The sequence below is a fragment of the Tamandua tetradactyla genome, chromosome X (assembly GCF_023851605.1).
Source record: "Tamandua tetradactyla isolate mTamTet1 chromosome X, mTamTet1.pri, whole genome shotgun sequence".
NCBI lineage: Eukaryota > Metazoa > Chordata > Mammalia > Pilosa > Myrmecophagidae > Tamandua > Tamandua tetradactyla.
In genome coordinates, this window is record NC_135353.1 from 5,978,298 (window position 1) to 5,998,951 (window position 20,654).

At 56.8% G+C, this 20,654-nt stretch overlaps 2 protein-coding genes across 3 annotated transcripts in view; one reads left to right on the top strand and one right to left on the bottom strand.

Moving 5' to 3' along the window:
• Positions 1 to 1,165, bottom strand: part of BCAP31 (B cell receptor associated protein 31) — a 31,110-nt gene extending 29,945 nt beyond the window's left edge. Inside the window, exon 1 of the mRNA XM_077144893.1 lies at positions 1,000 to 1,165. The gene's annotated coding sequence lies outside the window, so the exon portion shown is untranslated. The remainder of the gene's footprint in view (positions 1 to 999) is intronic.
• ABCD1 (ATP binding cassette subfamily D member 1) lies at positions 162 to 20,332 on the top strand. Of its 2 annotated transcripts, XM_077144888.1 has the most exons (10): positions 162 to 1,472; positions 4,018 to 4,198; positions 13,176 to 13,318; positions 13,407 to 13,575; positions 14,388 to 14,482; positions 15,681 to 15,826; positions 16,663 to 16,808; positions 18,485 to 18,569; positions 18,894 to 19,019; positions 19,147 to 20,332. In XM_077144888.1, the coding sequence occupies exons 1-10, from the start codon at positions 582 to 584 to the stop codon at positions 19,391 to 19,393; spliced, it is 2,229 nt and encodes a 742-aa protein (XP_077001003.1). In that variant the 5' UTR covers positions 162 to 581; the 3' UTR covers positions 19,394 to 20,332. The 2 variants fall into 2 exon arrangements, with proteins under 2 accessions (XP_077001003.1, XP_077001004.1); XM_077144889.1 differs by lacking the exons at positions 14,388 to 14,482; positions 19,147 to 20,332 and having other exon boundaries at positions 18,894 to 19,017.
• The last annotated feature ends 322 nt before the right edge of the window (positions 20,333 to 20,654 follow it).

A 20,654-nucleotide genomic window follows, 5' to 3' on the forward strand; every position in this document is an offset into this window, starting at 1 on the left:
TCTCTGTGGTCTGGGCGGGGGGCGGGGGGCGGGGGGCGGGGCCCACCCGTGGGGCGAGAACGGGGTGGGGCACCTCGGGCCCGGGCTCCGCCTCCTGCCTGTCCTCCGCCTCCTCCCCTTCCCCCAGACGCGCCCCTGGGGAGGGGTGGGTGGGTGGGGATTACGGGCCGGTGGCGGAGTCACTGTCGCTTCAGCCAGGCTGCCGAGCGGACGGACGCGCCTGGCGCCCTGGGGAGGGGCTCCAGTGGGGGAGGAGGGGAAGAGACGCTCTCCTTGCCTGAGACCCTTCAGAGCTCTGGCCCCAGGGACTAGAGGACTGACCCGAGGGGGTCCGAGCCCCTCGTCCCCGGCTGCTTGGAGAGCCCGCGACCCTGGAGGGCCCTGAGCACCCGCCGCCCAGGGGCCCCAGCGGCGCCCTGGTCGCCTAAAGCCACAGTCTCAGTGGCCACAGCCAGGCCTCCAATTGCTTAGACAACGAGCCTGGGGTCAGAGTAAGGACCCTGCTAGCCACCGGCCAGCCCCCTGCCTCGCCCGCTGCCTCAAGCCCCAGTCCCAGCCCCGGGCCAGCCAGCCCAGGTGACATGCCGGTGCTCTCCACTCCCCGGTCCTCGCGGGTGACCACGCTGAGACGCACAGCCGTGGTCCTAGCCCTCACTGCCTATGGAGCCCACAAAATCTACCCCCTGTTGCGGCAGTGCCTGGTGCCGGCCAGGGGCCCTCCGGTGCCACCGGGAGAGCCAGCACAGGAGGTCGCAGCAGGCAAGGCCAGGGTGAACCGGGTGTTCCTGCGGCGACTCCTGTGGCTCCTGCGACTGCTCTTTCCCCGGGTCCTGTGCCGGGAGACGGGGCTGTTGGCACTGCACTCGGCTGCCCTGGTGAGCCGGACTTTCCTGTCGGTGTATGTGGCCCGCCTGGACGGACGACTGGCCCGCTGCATCGTCCGCAAGGACCCGCGGGCCTTTGGCTGGCAGCTCCTGCAGTGGCTCCTCATCGCCTTACCTGCCACCTTCGTCAACAGTGCCATCCGCTACCTGGAGGGCCAGCTGGCCCTGTCCTTCCGCAGCCGTCTGGTGGCCCACGCCTACCGCCTCTACTTCTCCCAGCAGACCTACTACCGCGTCAGCAACATGGACGGGCGGCTCCGCAACCCTGACCAGTCCCTGACGGAGGACGTGGTGGCCTTCGCTGCCTCTGTGGCCCACCTCTACTCCAACCTGACGAAGCCGCTCCTGGACGTGGCTGTGACCTCTTATACCCTGATGCAGGCGGCCCGCTCCCGTGGGGCCGGTACAGCCTGGCCCTCGGCCATCGCGGGGCTCGTGGTATTCCTCACTGCCAACGTGCTGCGGGCCTTCTCGCCCAAATTTGGGGAGCTAGTGGCCGAGGAGGCCCGGCGGAAGGGGGAGCTGCGCTACATGCACTCTCGCGTGGTGGCCAACTCGGAGGAGATCGCCTTCTACGGGGGCCATGAGGTGGGCAGGTCGGGGCGCTGGGCCTGGGACCAGGCAGCTGGGGTGGCAGGAACACCCCGGGGCTCGTGCCAAAGAGGTGGGTGGGCGACGGGAGAGGGGGCTTTGTGCCGCCAGGGTGTTGGGCAGGTGCGGACCTAGGCCCAAACAGGGCCAAGCGGGAAGGCTGGGCGGGGACTGCCGGGTGCCTGGCGCCTGCACACCCCGGGCCACTTCTGCTTCCTCTCCTCCTCCACCTTGTGTTGGCCTCGGAACTGCCAGTCCTAGCGGTTTGAGATGCTAGGGCTCCCGGCTCGCCCCACTCCTGCAAGCCGCCCGGGGAAGAGGCGCCTGCCGTCCGCGGGGGTGCCCCCTGGCCGGGCCCTCCGCGGCCCTTTGAAGGGCAGCCTCGGGCCAGCGTCCGGGCGTCACGGCCGTGACTCAGCCCAAGCGGAGGTTAACGAGCAGCACCCAGCGCGGTGGCCGCAGCAGCGGCGGCAGTGGTGGCGGCTGCTTGGGGCCGGGGCCACCCCCGCCTGGGCCCGCGGGCCCACCTGGCTACCCTGCTCGGCCGCCTCCTGGCCGCCCCGGGCCAGGGATGCTGGGGCCCCCAGGCCGCCACCTCGGCGGGACGCACTTCCTGCTGGCCCCGGCGGCCGCCCTGCCCTTCCGCCCGGCCCCAGCGTCTGCTTCCCCCACCCGCCCCCTATCCCCAGGCAGGAGGGGCTGGAGCGCTATGGGGGGTGCAGGCGGGAGGGCTAGAGGGGCCGATGCCGGGAAAGGTTACTCCAGGCCGGTGCTCCCTTTATCTCACGGGCTCCTCCCCTTCCTCGTGCCTGGGGTGGTGGCAGCCTCGGGCTCTGCTCTCTGTCACTCCGGTTTCGCTTCCCTGGAGTGCCCTGGCGGGGAGGGGCGTGATGGCATCCATCGCCCAAAGGCTGGCATGTATTCACAGGGTCAGGGGACTTCCTTGCCCCCGACCTTACCAGATTGGGCTGACAGTGGACGGAGAAGCAGACTTGTCCCTGACAATGATGGCCTGTCTGCAAACTCCTCCGCAGAGAGGGGCATCCTTGTCCCGGAGCTGATACAACTTAGGTGGGAGGAGTGCCTGCTTCCAGCTGTAAGCCCTCCCCTCTCGCCTCCTGCCCACCTGCAGGCCTGGCCTCCCCGGCCTTGGCAGACAGCCGTGGCCTTGGGCAAGGTGCCAGGTGCATTGCCCGCAGCTCTGTAGTCAACCCTGACTGGCACTCCTGCCAGCTCCCAGCATGAGTCTCATCTGCCCGGTGTACCCCCGAGGATGCTTGCCCACTTCAGGCACAGGAGGCTCAGCTTGAAACAAAGCTGGGCCGGGCGACGGGACAAATGGGCCCGGGTGGTAGTGGCAGAAAGGAGATTACTGGCTGTGAGGAGGACTTCCTCTTAGCTAGCTACAGTAAACAGCGAGTTTGCCAAGAGGATTTGCTGCCCAGAGTGGGAGGGCTCTGAGGGGTGTGCCCAACAGCCCACCCGGCTAGGCCTCAGCAGAAGGGCCCAAGAAGTTGTGGGGGGCAAAGGGCAGGCTGAGGAGGGGACTGATGGCCCTTGCTGGGCAGGCATGTAGCCCACCCCCAGTCACACAGGCTGAGGTCCCCGTGGACACTATACAGCAGAGATTCTGCTCTTATTGGCATTTCAACAAAGAGCTTTGGTTAACCACACACACACACACAACGACTTATTTGCTTGCAAACAAGTTGAGCCTTTCTTAATGAGTCAAAAGCATCATTGAAAAGAATCCAGTTTTCTGAAAGGCTTTGGGAGCCCTACCTGCTACCTCCAAGCTGTGTGACCTTCGGCAGGTGGCTTTACCACTCTGGGCTTCAGTGACATGTGCGATGGATGTGCTAATGCAGATTTAGTATGCAGATGGCGCCGGGCTGGGACATCTGGACAGGCCTGTAATGAGCCAAGAAATCCCCCACCCAGCGCCCTCCCCACCCCTGCCCCCTGCCCTTGCCATGACCACTGCCTGGGACCTCCATGCCTCCCCATCTAGTCTTGGGTATGGGGCTGTCCTATGGAGCGAGCCCCATAGGCGCTGGCTTGGGAGTGTACTTCCGTCGTTTCGGTGGGGAAATGCAGTGCAGGTTTCTCACGGGACAGCGTGGGAAAGGATGGGAGGACGATGCCTGCATGGAGAAGCTGCTGAATCGAATACTGCTGCTGCCTTTTGCTTTCCTCTGCTGCTCTCTGCGCAGTGCAGAGTGGCAAAGGAAGAGTTGGTGGTCTTCTCCGGGGTGGGGGGACTGTGCCTGGGCAGCAGGGGCCTCCCCCAGCAATCGCCCAAAGAAACAGGAAGAGGGGCATGGGACCACTTAGCTAGAGTGGCACTACGGAAAGGGACAGAGGGGACCTCGGCGGGGCCTGGGTGAAGCCCTTCTTCGCTGCCCCTGTACCCCAAACCTGCCCCCTTCCCTGCCAGGACCGTGGAACATCATAGCATGTGGGGGACACTTGGGGGGCTCACGGCATGACTCCCCGCGGGAGCGGCCGCCAGCCTCCTGTGTCTCCCTGGCGTCCCCGGCAGGTGGAACTGGCCCTGTTGCAGCACTCCTATCGGGACCTGGCTGCCCAGATCAACCTCATCCTGCTGGAGCGCCTGTGGTACGTCATGCTGGAGCAGTTTCTCATGAAGTACGTCTGGAGTGCCTCTGGCCTGCTTATGGTGGCTGTCCCCATTATCACTGCCACTGGCTTCTCGGAGTCAGGTGAGAGCAAGGGCGCTAGCTGGGATGGGGGAGCTCCAGGACAGACCTCCCACGGGAGCCCAGCCCTGGAAGAAGCCTGAGAGCTCCGCTGGTCCAAACTGCCCATCCTCTCCTGGGGATGTCGAGGTCCTGCCAGCTTCCTGGGGCTCCCCGAGGCTGGACTCCCCCATCCTCAGCTCCTCCGGGCCTGCACATGCCTCCCCTTTCCAGCATTTCCCACTCATTGGCACCATTCGCAGCCGAGCCCAGGGCCTGGTCCACAGCACGCTCACGGTGTGTCCCTTCACCACCCACGTGCATCCTGATACACTTGTCCCTGTCCTTCGCCCGATGACAGCCTGGAGGTGGAGGATGGAGGGAGTGCCTTGGGCAAGCCCCCTCCTCACCTTGGCCTTGGTTTGCCCATCTGTAAAGAGCTCTTGCCAGGTGCCAAGGTTAGAGACCTGTGCTAGTTAGACTAGGGGGTGTGGGTGGCCTGCTGCTGCAGCAATGGGCTGGTCATTATTCCCAGCTTATCCCGCCACTGGCTGGGAGCAGGTGAGTTCTATTTTTAGTCTGTCAGCAGCTAGCCTTTAAATGTTAACAGGCCCACCTGCAAACAGGCTTGGGTTAATCCAGAGCCCTACCCCCCCACCCCCGTCCTGGACTGTGGAAGTTTCTTAGAACACTTGAACTCCTCACATGCTGTGGGCCAGGGTAAAGTTTGGCTTCCCCCTTGTTTTTATACTTTGCTTTGGTTTTATCCAGTCGATGCTTGTTCACTTTCACCACATGTTTACCAGTTCCTTGGCTCCCCATTCCTTGCTTGCATCTCTGTCCTCTCTTCTGTGTTCAGTTGCCTTCCTCCGGATGTACATCTTCTAAGGGTGTTTTCAGCAAGGGATTCGTAGGGAAACACCTCTCGATTTTTGTTGTGGTCTGAAAATGTCTTTATTTCCCCCTTAGTCCCGAATTAAGGATAGGCAAGTCTAGATTGGCAGTTCTTTCCTCACAGCCCTTTCACAATACCGCATTGGCATCTGGCTTCTTTTGTAGCTGTTGAGAAATCTGTTAGTTTGTCCTGCCTTTATCATCTGTCTTTTCTTTCTGGTTGCTTTTTTTCCCAACAATTTTTTATTGTGAAATATAGACAAAATATATACATATATACCAAAAAAAGCAATAAATGTCAAAGTATATTGTAACACGTAGTTATAGACAGATTTCAGAGTTTGGTATGGGTTACAGTTCCACAATTTAGTTTTTACCTTCTAGCTGCTCCAAGACACCGGAGACCAAAAGAAATACCAATATAATGATTCAGCAGTCACACTCATTTGCTAAATCCTATCTTCTCTCTTATACCTCCTACTCCTTTGATCTTTTTCCCACTCTTTTTTTCATTATTTTTTTAAAAATACCAAAAAACACCAAACAAACGCAAACACTCGTAATTTTTTATCATTCCGTTCTGCATATATAATCAGTAATTCACAATATCATCACATAGTTGCATATTCATCATCATGATCATTTCTTGGAACATTTGCATCTATTCAGAAAAAGAAATAAAAAGAAAACAGAAAAAAATGCATACGTACCATACTCCCCACCCCTCCCCCTCACCGATCACCAGCGTTTCACTCTGAATTTATTTTAACATCTGTTTCCCCTATTATTCATCTTTATTCCATATGTTTTACTCGTCTGTTGATAAGGTAGATAAAAGGCGCATCAGATACAAGGTTTTCACAATCACACAGTCACATTGTGAAAGCTATATCATTATACAGTCTTCTTCAAGAAACATGGCTACTGGAACACAGCTCCACATTCTCAGGCAGTTCCCTCCAGCCTCTCCACTACATCTTGATTAACAAGGTGGTATCTACTTAATGCGTAAGAATAACCTCCAGTATAACCTCTTGACTCTGTTTGGAATCTCTTAGCCATTGACACTTTATTTTGTCTCATTTTGCTCTTCACTCTTTTGGTCAAGAAGGTTTTCTCAATCCCCTGATGCTAAGTCTCCACTCATTCCAGGGGTTTTCTCAATCGCTTGATGCTGAGTCTCAGCTCATTCTAGGATTTCTGTCCCACGTTGCCAGGAAGGTCCACACCCCTGGGAATCATGTCCCATGTAGACAGGGGGAGGGTGGTAAGTTTGCTTGTTGTGTTGGCTGGACAGAGATGTCACATCTGAGCAACAAAAGAGGTTCTCTTGGGGGTGACTCTTAGGCCTAATTTTAAGTAGGCTTGACCTATCCTTTGTGGGGTTAAGTTTCATATGAACAAACCCCAAGATTGGGGGCTCAGCCTATAGTTTTGGTTGTCCACACTACTCGTGAGAATATCAAGAATTCAACTTGGGGAAGTTAAATTTCCCCCCGTTCTCACCATTCCCCCAAGGGGACTTTGCAAATACTTTTTTATTCACTGTTCAAATCACTCTGGGATTTATCATTTCTCCCACTCTTTAGGGTTATTTGGGCTATGCCCATTTGAACTTTTTTGGAAGGGGCTATTGATAATATGGGGTACGGGGATGCAACTAGTTGATGTTCTGGAGAGACTGGCCCCTCTGGGTTTCAGGACTTTTCTGACCTAGGAACCCAACTGAAGGTTGTAGGTTTTTTGGAAAAGTAATCTTCATGTGTGGAACTTTTGTAGAATCTCAGATAGAGTCCTAGGTGTTCTTTAGGGTTGGCAGGAGTGGTCTTGGTTGGGAGTTGGCAAACCCTGGTAATTAGCACTATCTAGCTGAAGCTTGCAGAAGAGTTGCCTCCAGAATGGCCTCTCTACTTGATTTGAACTCTCTTAGCCACTGATAACTTATTTTGTTACCTTTTATTTCTCCCTTTTGGTCAGGAAGGCATTGTCAATCCCACAGTGCCAGGGCTAGGCTCATTCCTGGGAGTCGTGTCCCAAGTTGCCAGGGAGACTTTCACCCCTGGACGTCCTGTCCCATGTAGGGTGGAGGGTGATGATTTTACTTGCAGAGTTGGGCTTAGAGAGAGAGGGGCCACATCTAAGCAATTTTCAGAGGTTTTCTGGAAGTAATTCTTAGGCATAACTATAGGTAGACTTAGCTTCTCTGCTGCAGAAATAAGCTTCACAGGAGAAAGCCTCAAGATGAAGCTCTTAACCTACTGGTTTGGGAGTCCCTAACGTTTGAGACGGTATCAGGGGTTTCCCTGGTGGTAAATCTCAATAGTACCATATTTTTTCTCCCGTCCCTCAATGGACTTTGTCCATACTTTTAAATGATCTGCCTCATTACAGATCATTTACATTATGGTATACAGAATTCCAAGCCCTCATTCCCATTCTGGGCTCCATGTGTTGGGTTGTTTAAACGAGCTCTCCAGACAGATTGAGTTCGATTATGTGCTACAGAAAATTTAGGTTCTGGACAAAATAAAAATTTTTTTCCTTTGGTCTCATACAGTAGGTGAAGTTCTAAAGTACAGGCAATGTCCTCCTTACGCCTGTATTCAGATTTACGTAAGCCCCAATCCTATCAGCTTCGTTCTTATCTCTAATTGAAGCCTGAGCTCTTTTTCAGTTTCTCTGACAGTTGCTATATGTGGCAATGCTGACTTTCAGAGCTGCAGAACTCCTACTCTGAGTCTTAGGTGTCACACAGGGACCCAAAATTCCAGGGAAATACCAGGTTATACATATATAGCACAGCCTCTCAAAATCTGGAAATAGCAGTTACAGCTCCTGACTAAATGTGAGCGTACAATCTAGGCCCCGGTTTTCGTATATGTATTTTCTAAATGAGACCATACAATATTTGTTCTTTTGTTTCTGGCTTATCTATCATCACATACCCCAAGATTCATTCACATTACATGCCTCACGGCTTCGTTCCTTCAGCCCCCTCCATCCGCTGGGCATCATGGATAATGTCCAGTCAACGACCCATGTCTCACATTATCCTCACTTAGTTGTACAATCATCAGCGTTCTCAATTTTAGGCAATTGTCACTGCTCCAAAGAGGAAAATAACTGATAAACACACCCTCACCAGATAGAAATACCAAACTTCCCCTAAACTCTTGTCCTTCCCCCCCCCCGCCCCCACAATCATTTACCTCTCGTGTAGCTATGGTACTGTTGGTGTCCTCCTGTTAAGCCATAGCATGCAATAGCAGTGTTCCCCCATACCCCTTCTCTGGTTGCTTTTTTTTTTTTTTTTTTTTTAACATGGGCAGGCACCCGGAATCGAACTCAGGTCTCTGGCATGGCAGGGGAGAACTCTGCCTGCTGAGTCACGTGGCCCACCCTCTGGTTGCTTTTATGACCTTCTCTTTGTCTTTGGTATTCTGCAGTGCGGCTGCCATATGTTTAGGCATGGCTTTCCGTTTATCTACCTTACTTGAGAGTGTGGCATGTCCTTTGGATATTCAGGTTTTTCAATCATTCTGGGAAATTCTCAGCTCTTACCTCTTCAAATATTGCCTCAATCCCACTCTCTTATTCTCTCTTTGGGGAACTCCTGGTAGATAGATATATACTAGACCTCTCACCTTGTTGTTTTTTTAATAAACTTTTTATTTTGAAGTACTTTCAAACTTACAGGTCAGTTGTGAAACTCATACAGAACCCACACAGAGAACTCCGACAGATCCCACCTGCTTACCCAGAGCCACCACATTCAACACATGGCCACATGTGCTATATCTTTTTCTTTCTTTCTCTCTCTTTCTCTCCCAAACACACCCATTTACACTCAGTGTTTTGCTTCCCTTGCCACTATCCATTCCCAGACCTTTCCATTTCCTTCTCCCTTTATGTCTGTCTCTTCATCTCTCTTTGCAATTTCCCATCTACCCTACCTGTGCTGAATTCTAAGAAATTTGCGCAGATCTTCTTCCTGCTCATTAATTCACCACGTTTCTCCTGAGCTGTGTCTAATTTGATTTTTTTTCAAATTAGAGATTTCACTCTTTATTTTCTTAAATTATAATTGTAAAAATATATGCTCTGTTATTTCAGTAGTTGTAATTTTTATACATTATAATGTCTATATTTTTCTCTGCCATTTATTCCTGGGCAGGAATATTAGTGCCTGAGAGAAACCAGCTACTTTACACAATTGCTCAAAATTTAAGACAGTCTTAGATGATTAATGCTTATGCTAATTTTCTAAAAATAGAGATTAATGAAACACGCTGTCCCCCGATCATTGGCTATTTAATTATTCAAACAAAGTTTTTTGATTTCCAACTGCCAATTTGAATTTTTTCAAATTTCAGTGACTGTTTATTTCCATATGTTCTGTTTGCTTCATTTTCAAACCTGCCTGTTTGTGTGTTATTTTCTCATCCTTTTGACTGCTGCTTTTATGCTTTGTAGTAGAGTAATCACACTTATTCCACAGTCCTTCTCCAGCTATTTGGTCACCAGATGACCTTGAGGCTCTGATCAGAGTTTTGCTTGCATCCACTGAGCTCTACTTGTGATGGGTTGTTTCCGCCTGTATTTTCTAACAGTACTCTGGGAATCCTGTGTGGCCTAAATTTCAGGGTGTAACTCACTAGTGATATTTTGCTTTTGTTTTGGCCAAGCGGTCCTTGGATAATTAACCAGTCTGAAGCCATTTTCGCATTAATTTCTCAGCTTGGGGGGTGGTGGTTCCTGGACTTGGAGGTAGTATTAAATCAAGGCTTTTAATTACAAATGCTCAGGGCCCAGCCTTGGCTAATTAAACTTCCTCCTCTTCTCTCTGTGTCCATGGGTTTCAAAAGATCCCCTGTGGAGTTGCTTCTTTTTTTTGCTCCTGGGGATTTTCCTTACTATTCTTCCTTTGAGCATAGCTGTGCTTGAAAATTTTTACTTTTCCTTTGAAAAAATGCAAGTCCCCTGAAACACCAGATAGGCTTCTGCCTCAGGGCCTTTGCGCTTGCTGTTTGCTAAGCCAGGATTGCTCTTTCCTCTGGCAGCCCCCTGGCTCCCTCCCTCCCCTCTAGCAGAGCCTGCCCTCCTCTCCCACCCACCTCTCCCATCCCTTCCTTTGCCTTGCTTTTCTCCCCAGTGCTGAGCATATTGAGCATATTTCCCTCGTCTCGCCCTCCCCGTTTTAGGCCGTAAGATCCAAGAGGGCAGGGATATTTGCTTGCTTGGTGCATCCCCAGAACCTGGTAATGAGTGAGGGCCCCAGGTGTTTCAAGGAGGGCAGAGAGGGGCAGGAAGGGCGGGTGTTCCTCAATTGGGGAGGATTTAGATAAACTGTGCCCTTGGACTCTGCCTGGCTTCTGGCTGGCTGGCGCCCCAGGGCCAAAGGGCTGGGGAGAGGCTGGGGCCTGTGGCTCCCCACTTAGGCCCCATAGTCTCACTAGGCACGGCTGCCAGCTCTCTCATGCCCTGGCCCTGCCTTAGTCACCTGAGACTCCCAGGAATCTCCCAGGGAGCAGTGACTTTGGGAAAGTGCCAGCTACCACCAGGACACCCTGCGCAGAAAGACCTGCATGCCCTCTTCCTCTCTCTCCCAGGACATCAAGGAGAAGGGTGGTGTCCACCTGCCTGCTGGGGTGGGAGGGAAGGCCCAGGAGCTTAGGCGGCCAGGATTGCCCCCTAAGCCCTTGGCTCATTTCTCCGTTTCCCAGGGCCAGACCCCAGACTGCTGGGCACTCTGTTCTTCTCTTGTGCTCCCTCTCCACCCCCCACTGCCCTGCGGGTCAGCTACCCTGAGCCAACCTTCCGTTCCCTCCCCTGCCTTCCCCCACGGTGTCCCCCATCCTGGTATTGACATAAGCCCCTGGATAGAGTCCTCGGTCCTTCACGGAACCTTCTTCCCCTCCACGTCTGCCCCAGGTGACCTGGCAGCCTCCCATGAGGTCAGGGCCTCGCCAGCGGGAGCTGTGCACTTACCCATGCCCCGGGTCCCTCGGACTTGGCTTCTTCCTCGCTCCCCCCTTGCCACTTCCAGAACATTCCTTGGGTGAAAATCCTGCTCCCCCTGGGCACTGTCAGAGCCTGCACGGTAAGCTGGGAGCAGGCTCCTGGGGGGAAAGCGGAGGCATCTGGGACTGCTGTTCTCTCCAAGGCCAAAGGAGGCCTTGTAGTGGAGGCCAGGGAGGAGCTGGTGGGGCTCTCAAATCACCCTATTCCCCCTTGAGAATTAGGGATGTGACAGCTCTGGGAACCCGATGACAAGATCCAGGTGGACCTGTGGACCCCAGGAGTGGCTGGACGGAAGGAAAGGGGCCCTCTAGGGGAAAGGAGCTGGCTGTGCCGAGAAGCAGATAGAACCTGAGGCCCAGTGGCTCATTGGTTTGAATAGCTCGGTTGAAATACAATTCACATTCCATATAGTTCACCCTTTTACAAGGCACAAGTCCCCATATTTTAATATAGTCTCAAAGTTGTGCAGCCATCACCACTGTCGAATTCCAGACTATTTGCAGCATGCCCAAAAGATCCCACATATATGCCTTAGCAGTCACTTGCCATCCTTCCTTCCTCCCACCAGCTCCAGGCAACCGCTTTCTATCTCTTCGGATGTGGCTGTTCTGGAGAGTTCCTATAAGTGGAACCGTGCAATATGTGACCTTTTGTGTCTGGCTGCTTTCATCCAGCCTAAGGTTTTCGAGGCTCATCCATGTTGCAGGGTGTATCAGAGCTTCATTCCATTTTTATTTTGTATGTTTGTTTTACTACCATATACAACTTCAAGTGTTTTCCTTTAGCCACATTCAGATGCATAAGCCAGTGGTGTTAAGTACATTTACAACGTGCTGCCCACAGCTCCCTCCTTTACCCGAACTTTTCCTTCACCCCAAACAGAAACTCTGGGCCAGTTCAGCTTTAACTCCCCATTCCCTACCCCCTCCCCAGCCCCTCGTAACCTCTGTTCTACTTTCTGACTATTGTATTTGCTTATTCTGATTATTTCATATCAGTGAGATTATAGGTGTCCTTTTGTACCTGGCTCGTTTCACCCGACATGATAAGCACGTCATTCTTTTTCGTGGCTGAATAATATTCCACCAGATGGTCATACAACATCCTGTTTCTCCATTCATCCATTGATGGAGATTTGGGTTTGTTTCCACTTTTTGGCTGTTACCAAAAAGTGTGGACATATGTGTGTTCAGTTCTCTTGGTCTATACCTAGGAGTCGAACGGCTGGGTCATCTGTTCGTCCTATGCTTAACTCTCTGAGGACCCATCAAACTCATTTCCCCAGTGACTGCACGTTTTTACATTCCAGCGACCGATGCACGAGGGTTCAGTGTCTCTACCTCCTTGGCAACACTTGTTATTTTCTGTCTTTTTGGTTCCAGCCACCCTAGTGGGTGTGAAATTGTATCTCATTGTGATTTTCTTTTTTTGGGGGGGAGGGCGTATGGTCCGGGAACTGAACCCAGGTCTCCCGCATGTTTGAAGGCATGCATTCTACCACTGAACCACCCCTTCACCCTCATTGTGATTTTGATTTGCATTTCCCTGATGACTAAAGATCTTACTGGCCATTTGTAACTCTTGTTTGGAGAAATGTCTGTTCAGATCCTTTGCCCATTTTTGATTGAGTCATTTGTCTTTTTATTGTTGCAGTCTAAGAGTTCTTTGAATATTTATTTTCTCCCTTTCTGTGGGTTGTCTTTTCAGTTTCTTGAGAACATCCTTTGACACTCAAAAGTTTTGAATTTTGATGAAGTCTAATTTATCTTTTTTCTTTTGTCACATGTGCCTTTGGTGTCATATCTAAGAATCCATTGCCAAATTCAAAGTCATGAGGCTTTATGGCCATGTTTTCCCTAAAGAGTTCTATTGTTTTAGCTCTTGCATTTCAGTTAAAGGTTCATTTTGAGTTCATGGTTGGGCATGGTGTGAGGTTGGGGCTCATGTCCATTCTCCTACATGTGGCTCTCCCGCTGTCCCAGCGCCGTTGGCTGGGGAGACTTGTCTTTCCCCGGGGTGGCTCATATTTTACTTTCCACCATCTCTGCCTCCTCCCTTGTGACTCCTGCCCGTTTGTGCTCAGCAGACTCGGAGGCAGTGAAGAAAGCTGCCTTGGAGAAGCAGGAGGGGGACCTGGTGAGCGAACGCACGGAAGCCTTCACCATTGCGCGCAACCTCCTCACTGCCGCCGCCGACGCCATTGAGCGGGTCATGTCATCGTACAAGGAGGTAACCCCCAGCCCAGGCCCCCGCCCTCCCCGCCCTGCCCCTCCACTCCCAGCTGGCAGCGGCTGAGCCAGTGGGGCCCTTCGCGCAGGTGACGGAGCTGGCCGGCTACACGTCCCGGGTACACGAGATGTTCCAGGTGTTCGAGGATGTCCAGCGCTGTCGATTTAAAAGGCCTGGGGAGCTGGAAGAGCCCCAGGTGGGAGCCGGGGCCGTGGTGAGACCTGGCATCCGTGTAGAGGGGCCCCTGAAGATCCAAGGTAAGGCGCCCCGCTCCTGCAGAGGGCCTGCGCCTGGCTGCCCAGCACATCCCCTCTGGGGCCTCCCCAGCCACCCTGCCCCAGTTCTGACACTTAGGGACCATTGCAGCACCCCAGTCCCATCCCAGACCTCCACCCAGGAGGGGAGGGCTGACTGGTGGGGTCTTTGCAGACTTGAGGATTTGAGCCTGGCTCCTAGGGAGGACTTCTAGGGGTGAGACGCAGGACAGTCCCCCTTCCCAGAGTCCTTGCCACCGACCAACCTACCAATCCACGGAGCTCCTCCTGGGCGCCCCGGCCTGCATCTCTCTTTGCCAAAGAGGCAGGCAGCAGTAGGAGAAAGCTTCAGGCCATGGGTGACCTCGGCAGAGGTTGTCCAGCCAGCTGCCAGCTGCACCAAGAGCTGGGTGTTAAGCAGAGGGGGCCCTAGAGCGAGAGCTGCCTTTGAGACGGGCAGGGAGGGGAGGGCTGTGGGGCGGGAGTTAGCGGCCCCATGCCTTGGCTTGCACAGGACCAGGGAGCTGGCCTCTGTGGGTCGTGGCAGCATTTGACCCTCCCCTGCCCAGAACCTGGTATCGGACAGGTGGTGGGGAGCACAGAGTGTAACTCACTGGCTGATCTGGACCTATTTATTCCCAAAGGACCCTGGACGGTGCCGGTTGGGAATCTCCCAGCATGCTGTTGGGGGTGGGCAAGCTGGCACCTGAGGAGGGAAGGGGCAGCACGGGGCTCTGTGGGGCCCTCCTTTCTGGGGACAGCCCTTCCCCCTGAGTACAGAGAGAAGGATGCCCGCCCTCACCCTCTCTGTCCAGGTCAGGTGGTGGACGTGGAGCAGGGCATTGTCTGTGAGAACATCCCTATCATCACGCCCACGGGAGAGGTGGTGGTGGCCAGCCTCAACATCCGGGTAGGTAGAGTCAGGCGGGCGAGAGGCTGGAACCACGAGTGCCAGCTGCCCCGGGCAGGGAGACTGGGAAGCACCCAGGGGCGGTCCACATGTGCAGGCTTTGGCCTTTGCGAGGCCTGGCCATTGACATCCAGGCTGGTGGACCTGCCTGTGCTCTGGGTAGCCACTCTGTCCCCATATCTGCGTGGCAGGCGGGCTAAGGTCAAGGCCAGAGACCAGCGTTCAGGGGCGGTGGAATCAGCTGATAAAAGAGGCGAGCGATTACCGTGATGGGTCAAAGGTCAACTGAAGGTTCCTGGGCCTTTTGTCCCCAGTCCCCACACCCCCCTCCCCATATCCCCACCAGGGAGCTCCGGGTCACCTTCTGTTGTGGGCTGCTCCCAGGCACCAGAGACGCTGGCCACCAAGAGGGAGCCCTGGGTGCCAAGCCCACTGCTGAAGACGGGGGGTGCCCTGGAGTAGGGTGACGGTCAGGGAGGGAAACTAGAGTTCTGTCCAAGAGGTGCCTGCCCTCAGGGAGGCTGCACTGTGGAAGGGGAGAGTGGGAGACCCTTAAGTGTTACAGAGGTCACCGTCAGACCACTGTCCCAGGCACGGTGGGGGGGCCGCAGGAAGAGGGCAGGCAGAGGGCAGGTGAAGAAGCTTCACCTGGGGGCTGCTGGGTGGGTGGACAGTGGCCTGGGAAAGGGAACCTCCCCGATATGGGGTGGTGGGAGCCGGCAGCTATGGGGCCCGGGAGCTGACCCTGGATCTGGGACCTGAAGTCAGCAGGAGCCACAGCAGGGCGGGGGAATCCAGCAGCCAGCGGCTGGGCACAGGCTGCCAACCCCCGCCCCTGGGCTCAGCTGGGTGCCTCTTGCCTGTGGGTCCCAAGGGCACGGCTCTGTGCACGCCCAGCCCCTTCCCTACTCGCGCCAGGACCCCCTCCCTCGGGTGCGCGGGCCATCAGCCGCTCGCCCCCCACTTCCTGGCACCCCCTGACGCTTGTTGGGGCCCAGGAGGCAGGGCGCAGGCCTTGTGCCTTTCTGCATCTCTGGGGCTAGCCTGGAGATCAGGAAGGGGCTGCCTGGGCCTTGGCCTTTTCCCGTGACACCCTGGGCCCAGGGGCCTTCCGAGGCGGTGAAGGAGGTAGCGCAGGGGTGCTGAGAGTGAGCGCGCCGTGCCCGCCCGGGTGCTGCGATGCCCTCCGTGCCCACAGGTGGAGGAAGGCATGCATCTGCTCATCACGGGCCCCAACGGCTGTGGCAAAAGCTCTCTGTTCCGGATCCTGGGTGGGCTCTGGCCAGCCTACAGAGGAGTGCTGTACAAGCCCCCTCCCCAGCGCATGTTCTACATCCCCCAGAGGTGAGCAGGGCGGCTGTGGGAGACAGCCGGCAGGGGGCCGGGGCGAGGGGGGGAGGGGCAGGTGCTGTCCCTCCTGTCTCCTCGGACCTTGTGGAATGTGTGCTGGCTGGGAAATAACAGGCAGCCCGGGTGCCACCCCCACAGTCAGCGGGGCTGTGGGCTGTCCCCCTCCCTACTCACTCCCGGCCAGCTCACCTGCCAAGGTCAGACCTGGTGGTGCACAGGTGTGTGGTGCGTGCATGAGTGTGTGCAACCCCAGGGGGAGCAGTGCAGGCCTGTTGTGGGTATACGCGTGTGTGTGCATGATGTGTGCTGGTGTGTGCAAGCCTGGAAGGTGCGGGCTTTTGTGTGTGAAGAGTATCCTTGGCATGTGAATATGTGTGGTGTGTGTGTGCATGGACACATATACAGTATGTGAGTGTGCATGTGTGTGGGTGTGCACTGGTGCACATGTGGGGTATGTGTACATGCACATGTGGTATGTGTACGTGGATGTGGGAGTGTGTGCTGTGTATAGTGTGTAAATGTGAGTGGGTGGTGTGTACATGTGTGCACCCATGAGCATGTGGTGTGTGTAAGCTCCCATGTGAGTCTGTGTGCATGGGCAAGCACGTGCAGGGGGGCCATGTATGTGTGTGGCATGCAAGCATGTGGCATGTGCACATGGGCTTTGTGTTTGTGCGTGTGTGCACACATGCATATGCATGTGACACGAGCATGTAAGTATGTGTAGTCTGCATGTGCACATGCCACCTCGAATGCCTGGCGGCTGGACCGTGAGCTCAAGAGCAGCAGCAGCCCGGCCACCAGCCTGTGGACACGCAGCTCTCATGCAGGCCCTACATGCCCGTGGGCTCCTTGCGCGACCAGGTCATCTACCCGGACTCGGTGGAGGACATGCGGCGGAAGGGCTGCTCGGAGCAGCAGCTGGAAGCCATCCTGGACGTCGTGCACCTCCACCACATCCTGCAGCGGGAAGGAGGTAGGAGGACGCCCTTCGTGCCACAACCCAGCAGAGAGCCTGCCGCTACCACCACGGCAGCCAGTGCCAAGATTATCTCCGAGCCCTCGGGGCCAAAGGGCTAAGGTTACAAAGGTGGGGCACCCAAGAGGGCCTGGTAACCCGGCGGGCGGACCAGAGCCCCAGCACACCTGGGGCCGTGGGCAGGGGTGCTCATGGCTTTGGGGGCCAGGGCCTAGCCTCCTGGAGAAGCAGAGTCGGGGCTGAGACCTGGGGGCTGCTGTGAGCGCCACCCCCCCCCACTGGCCCCCCAGTAAACGAGTCAGGGGGGTGTGCCAGGCCGAGGATCGAGGGGCACAGTGGCCTGAGAACAAGGCTGGGGTGGGTAGAGGGGTGAGGACCGCCCGTACAGAAGAGGGCCCTACAGGCCAGGGAGGGGGCCCTGGGAAGCCCTCAGGAGGAGTCAGGCAGGGAAGGGACTGGGACGGGACAACTTCGTCCCTCCCAGAGCTCGCCTGGCAGCGTGCACGGGGCAGGCATGGTGCTGGAAGTGCGCTGCCACGTTGTGCTGCTGGAGCTGGGAGCAGCCGTCACCTGAGACAGGGCGTACTGGAGGGAGGTACAGGCTGGTGGCATGAGAAGGTGCGTTGCAACAGGAGGGGAGGAGGGGGGAGGGCGGGGCTCCCAGGCCTGCTGAGCCACTGGGTCGCACAGTGACCTCTACTTCACCTGCAAGTGAGAAGCAGTGCTGATGCCTCCCTGGGGGCCAGCCTTCAAGATGGCTTTTGGGACAAGCAGGGATCCCAGGGATTCCCCCCAGTTCCTGTCACCTAGTGATCAGAAAGAGCGTGCGGATGAGGGGTTTGGGGGGCTCTTCTCGTTGTCTTAGTTCCTCCAAAGCTTCCTCCCAGCTTTCCCCGCTGCAGCCGTCCTCCCTCTGTCCCCGAGGGCACGCGCTTAGGACGGGAGCCTGTGACCAACCGTGTGAGCCCATTAGGACTTGTGTCCACCCTGAGTTAACGGCCCACCCCCAAAGTAGCTTAAATCATAACCAGTGTTGTCTTACCATGACGCAGAAGTCCCGAGAGAGGTGGGCCACGGGCTGCAGGGGTGGCCCTGCTCTGTGAAGGCCTCAGGGACCCAGGCTTTCCCCAGTGTCCCCTCCCAGTCTGAGACGGCCACCCCAGCCATCAGTCACATCCATGCTCCAGGCACTAGGGTTGAGGAAGTCTGGGGCCAAGCAGCAAAGTGTGCGTGCCATCTGTCTTTTGAGGAAGGTTCCAGAAGTGGCCACTTGTGTAACCACCGATACCCCATTGGCCAAAATTTAGGCACATGGTCACTCCCAGGCTCAGGGCAGCTGGGAGGTGCATTTGTCCTTCTGAGTGGCTGGGCGCCCCGCAGGAGTTCCTGGGGCCGTGGAAGGGAGGGTGGCTGGGAGGAAGTGACAGGCCACCTCTGTCCCCACGTCCCAGCTAGATGGCGTCCTCACCCGCTCGTCCCTCGGGCCCCTGCCACGCCCCTCGTTGGCACCTCACCAGGCCCAGCAGGGTGCCCCGGGCACCAGCCCCTGGCTGGGTGGGCTCTCTCGAAGCCAGGTGCACTTTAGCCTCGCGTCCCGGGAGGGCCTGGCCAGCCTCCTCCCGCACCCGTCAGGCTGGGCCGCGTGCGACAGAGAGGCCCGATGCTCTCCCCAGGTTGGGAAGCCGTGTGCGACTGGAAAGACGTCCTGTCAGGGGGCGAGAAGCAGAGGATTGGCATGGCCCGCATGTTCTACCACAGGTGAGCTGGAGGGCCCCACCAGAGCCACAGGTGGAGGCAGGGGAGAATGTGGGTGCATCCAGGATAGGTGGGGACGGTGAGGGGTGAGGCCCCCGCTCGGCAGGTGTGTCCCCGGGGACCCCCGAGGAGGAGGCCAGCTGCCCCCAGGAGGCCTAGGCTAGTCCCCTCAGATGCTGCGGGCACCCGGGACACAGCGGCGACTTGGGGCTGCCGGGAGCAGACTGATTGAGCTGCAGATCAAGGATCCCCTTGGGGTGCGGGGACCCAGGGCTGGGCCAGGCAGTGGGGGGCTCACAACCTCTCCCCGGGACCCCGGCCCTCCAGGCCCAAGTACGCCCTCCTGGATGAGTGCACCAGCGCCGTGAGCATCGACGTGGAAGGCAAGATCTTCCAAGCAGCCAAGGACGCGGGGATTGCCCTGCTCTCCATCACCCACCGCCCCTCGCTGTGGTAGGTGCCGTGGAGGGGGGTGAGCACCCCCAGAGTGGGGCCACCGTGGGTCAGGGCAGGACAGCGCCCCCCCCGGCCCCCCATCCTTCTTGGAGGGTCCCCCAGCCCTCTCCTTCTCCCGGCCCAGGAAGTACCACACGCACCTGCTGCAGTTCGACGGGGAGGGTGGCTGGAAGTTCGAGAAGTTAGACTCGGTGGCCCGCCTGAGCCTGACGGAGGAGAAGCAGCGGCTGGAGCAGCAGCTGGCCGGCGTGCCCAAGATGCAGCAGCGCCTCCAGGAGCTCTGCCAGATCCTGGGCGAGGCCGCTGCCCCCCGACGACCCCCGGCACCTGGCCAGCAAGGCCCCGGGGCCCTCCAGGGTGTCCCCACCTGAGAGAGGGCCATGCCCTCCTCCTCTCCCCCCCCAGCTCTCGGATCACATGAAGGAAACCGCAGCACCCCGTGACCCCACCCCAGCATGCCTTCTGCCCTCCTCCCAGCCTCCAGGCCCTAGGCCCACCCCACCCAAGCCCCCCCATGAAATCGCGTGCCCCTTCCCCCAGTGCCCCCCAACCTGGGGCTCACAGCCGGCTTCTGGCCCCAGTCCTAGCCCTGTCCGCTGAGGTCTGGCCAGGGTGATCGGGACAGCTGGGTCCTGAACTCTTCCTCCTGAGCCTCACTGGTGCAGGGGGGCAGTGGGAGACCCCCAGCTCACCACTGCCAGCCGGAGTCAGCCCGCCCTTGGCGCTGCCAAGCTGGCGTTGCCCCAGCCCCACCTCCCCACTCCCTGGAAGAGCCCACGGCCTGCCACTTTGTCACCACCCCCGCAGGGTGGCCAGTCGGAACATCTGTCCTGCGGGGCGCCCTTCCTGCTTTCGCAGCAGTCAGCCACCGAGCCCGCCTGTCCAGCATTTCCTAGCGAACAATGAGAAGACTGTAAATCCTGCCCCGCCTAGTCCCTAATTTATTGGAACCTCTTTGGGCATCGGGTCCATGATTGCCAATGAGGGTCCCCTGCCCGGTGGGGGAAGGCAGGGCCAGGCAGCCGTCCCCCCCTACCCAACCCCACTAGCCGCCCAGGGCCTCTGCCCTGCGCCCCGCCCGCCTGCACTGCCCACAGCCCGCCAGAAGGGGGCGCAGGCCTCCGCTTGCCAGTGCCCCAGGGAGGCCCAGCTCAGTGCCAAAGAGGGGTCTGCGGGGGGTAGGGGGGTGCTGCCCGTGCCAAGGCAGCCCTTGCCGGAAGAGGGGAGACCTCACCGCCTTTGAGTGCCTTTCCCGGGCCCCTCGGCCCTGGGGCCGGGGAGACCCCCCATTCCCTCAGTAAATGCGTCCAGTGGATGATTCACTCTGGCTCTTCCTGCCTCTTGGTCTGTCGGGGGTGTTTGGTGGGGGGGGGGGTAGGGGGGTCAGTTGTCTTTAGGGGAAAGGTGGTCCTGACCCAGCAGGCAAGGGGCGGCAGGGAAGACGTGATGGCTCTGCTGGGACCTGAAGGCATGCACCCCCTCCAAAAAAAATGGGTGCAGAAGGCAGCCGTCCTGGACATGCCCTTTGAGGTGATTCACTGGTCAAAGAATTCTAATGAAAAGTCAAAAACATTTAGAACTGAACAACAGGGAAGACACACATGAAAACGTGTGGGAGGTAGCTCAGGCAGT

Excerpts from the sequence above, each read along its gene's own strand:
- ABCD1 (XM_077144888.1), top strand. The coding sequence starts at position 582 with ATGCCGGTGCTCTCCACTCCCCGGTCCTCGCGGGTGACCACGCTGAGA. Across the intron at positions 1,473-4,017 it reads CCTTCTACGGGGGCCATGAG|GTGGAACTGGCCCTGTTGCA; the intron begins GTGGGCAGGTCG and ends CGTCCCCGGCAG. Across the intron at positions 14,483-15,680 it reads TGGCCAGCCTCAACATCCGG|GTGGAGGAAGGCATGCATCT; the intron begins GTAGGTAGAGTC and ends CCGTGCCCACAG.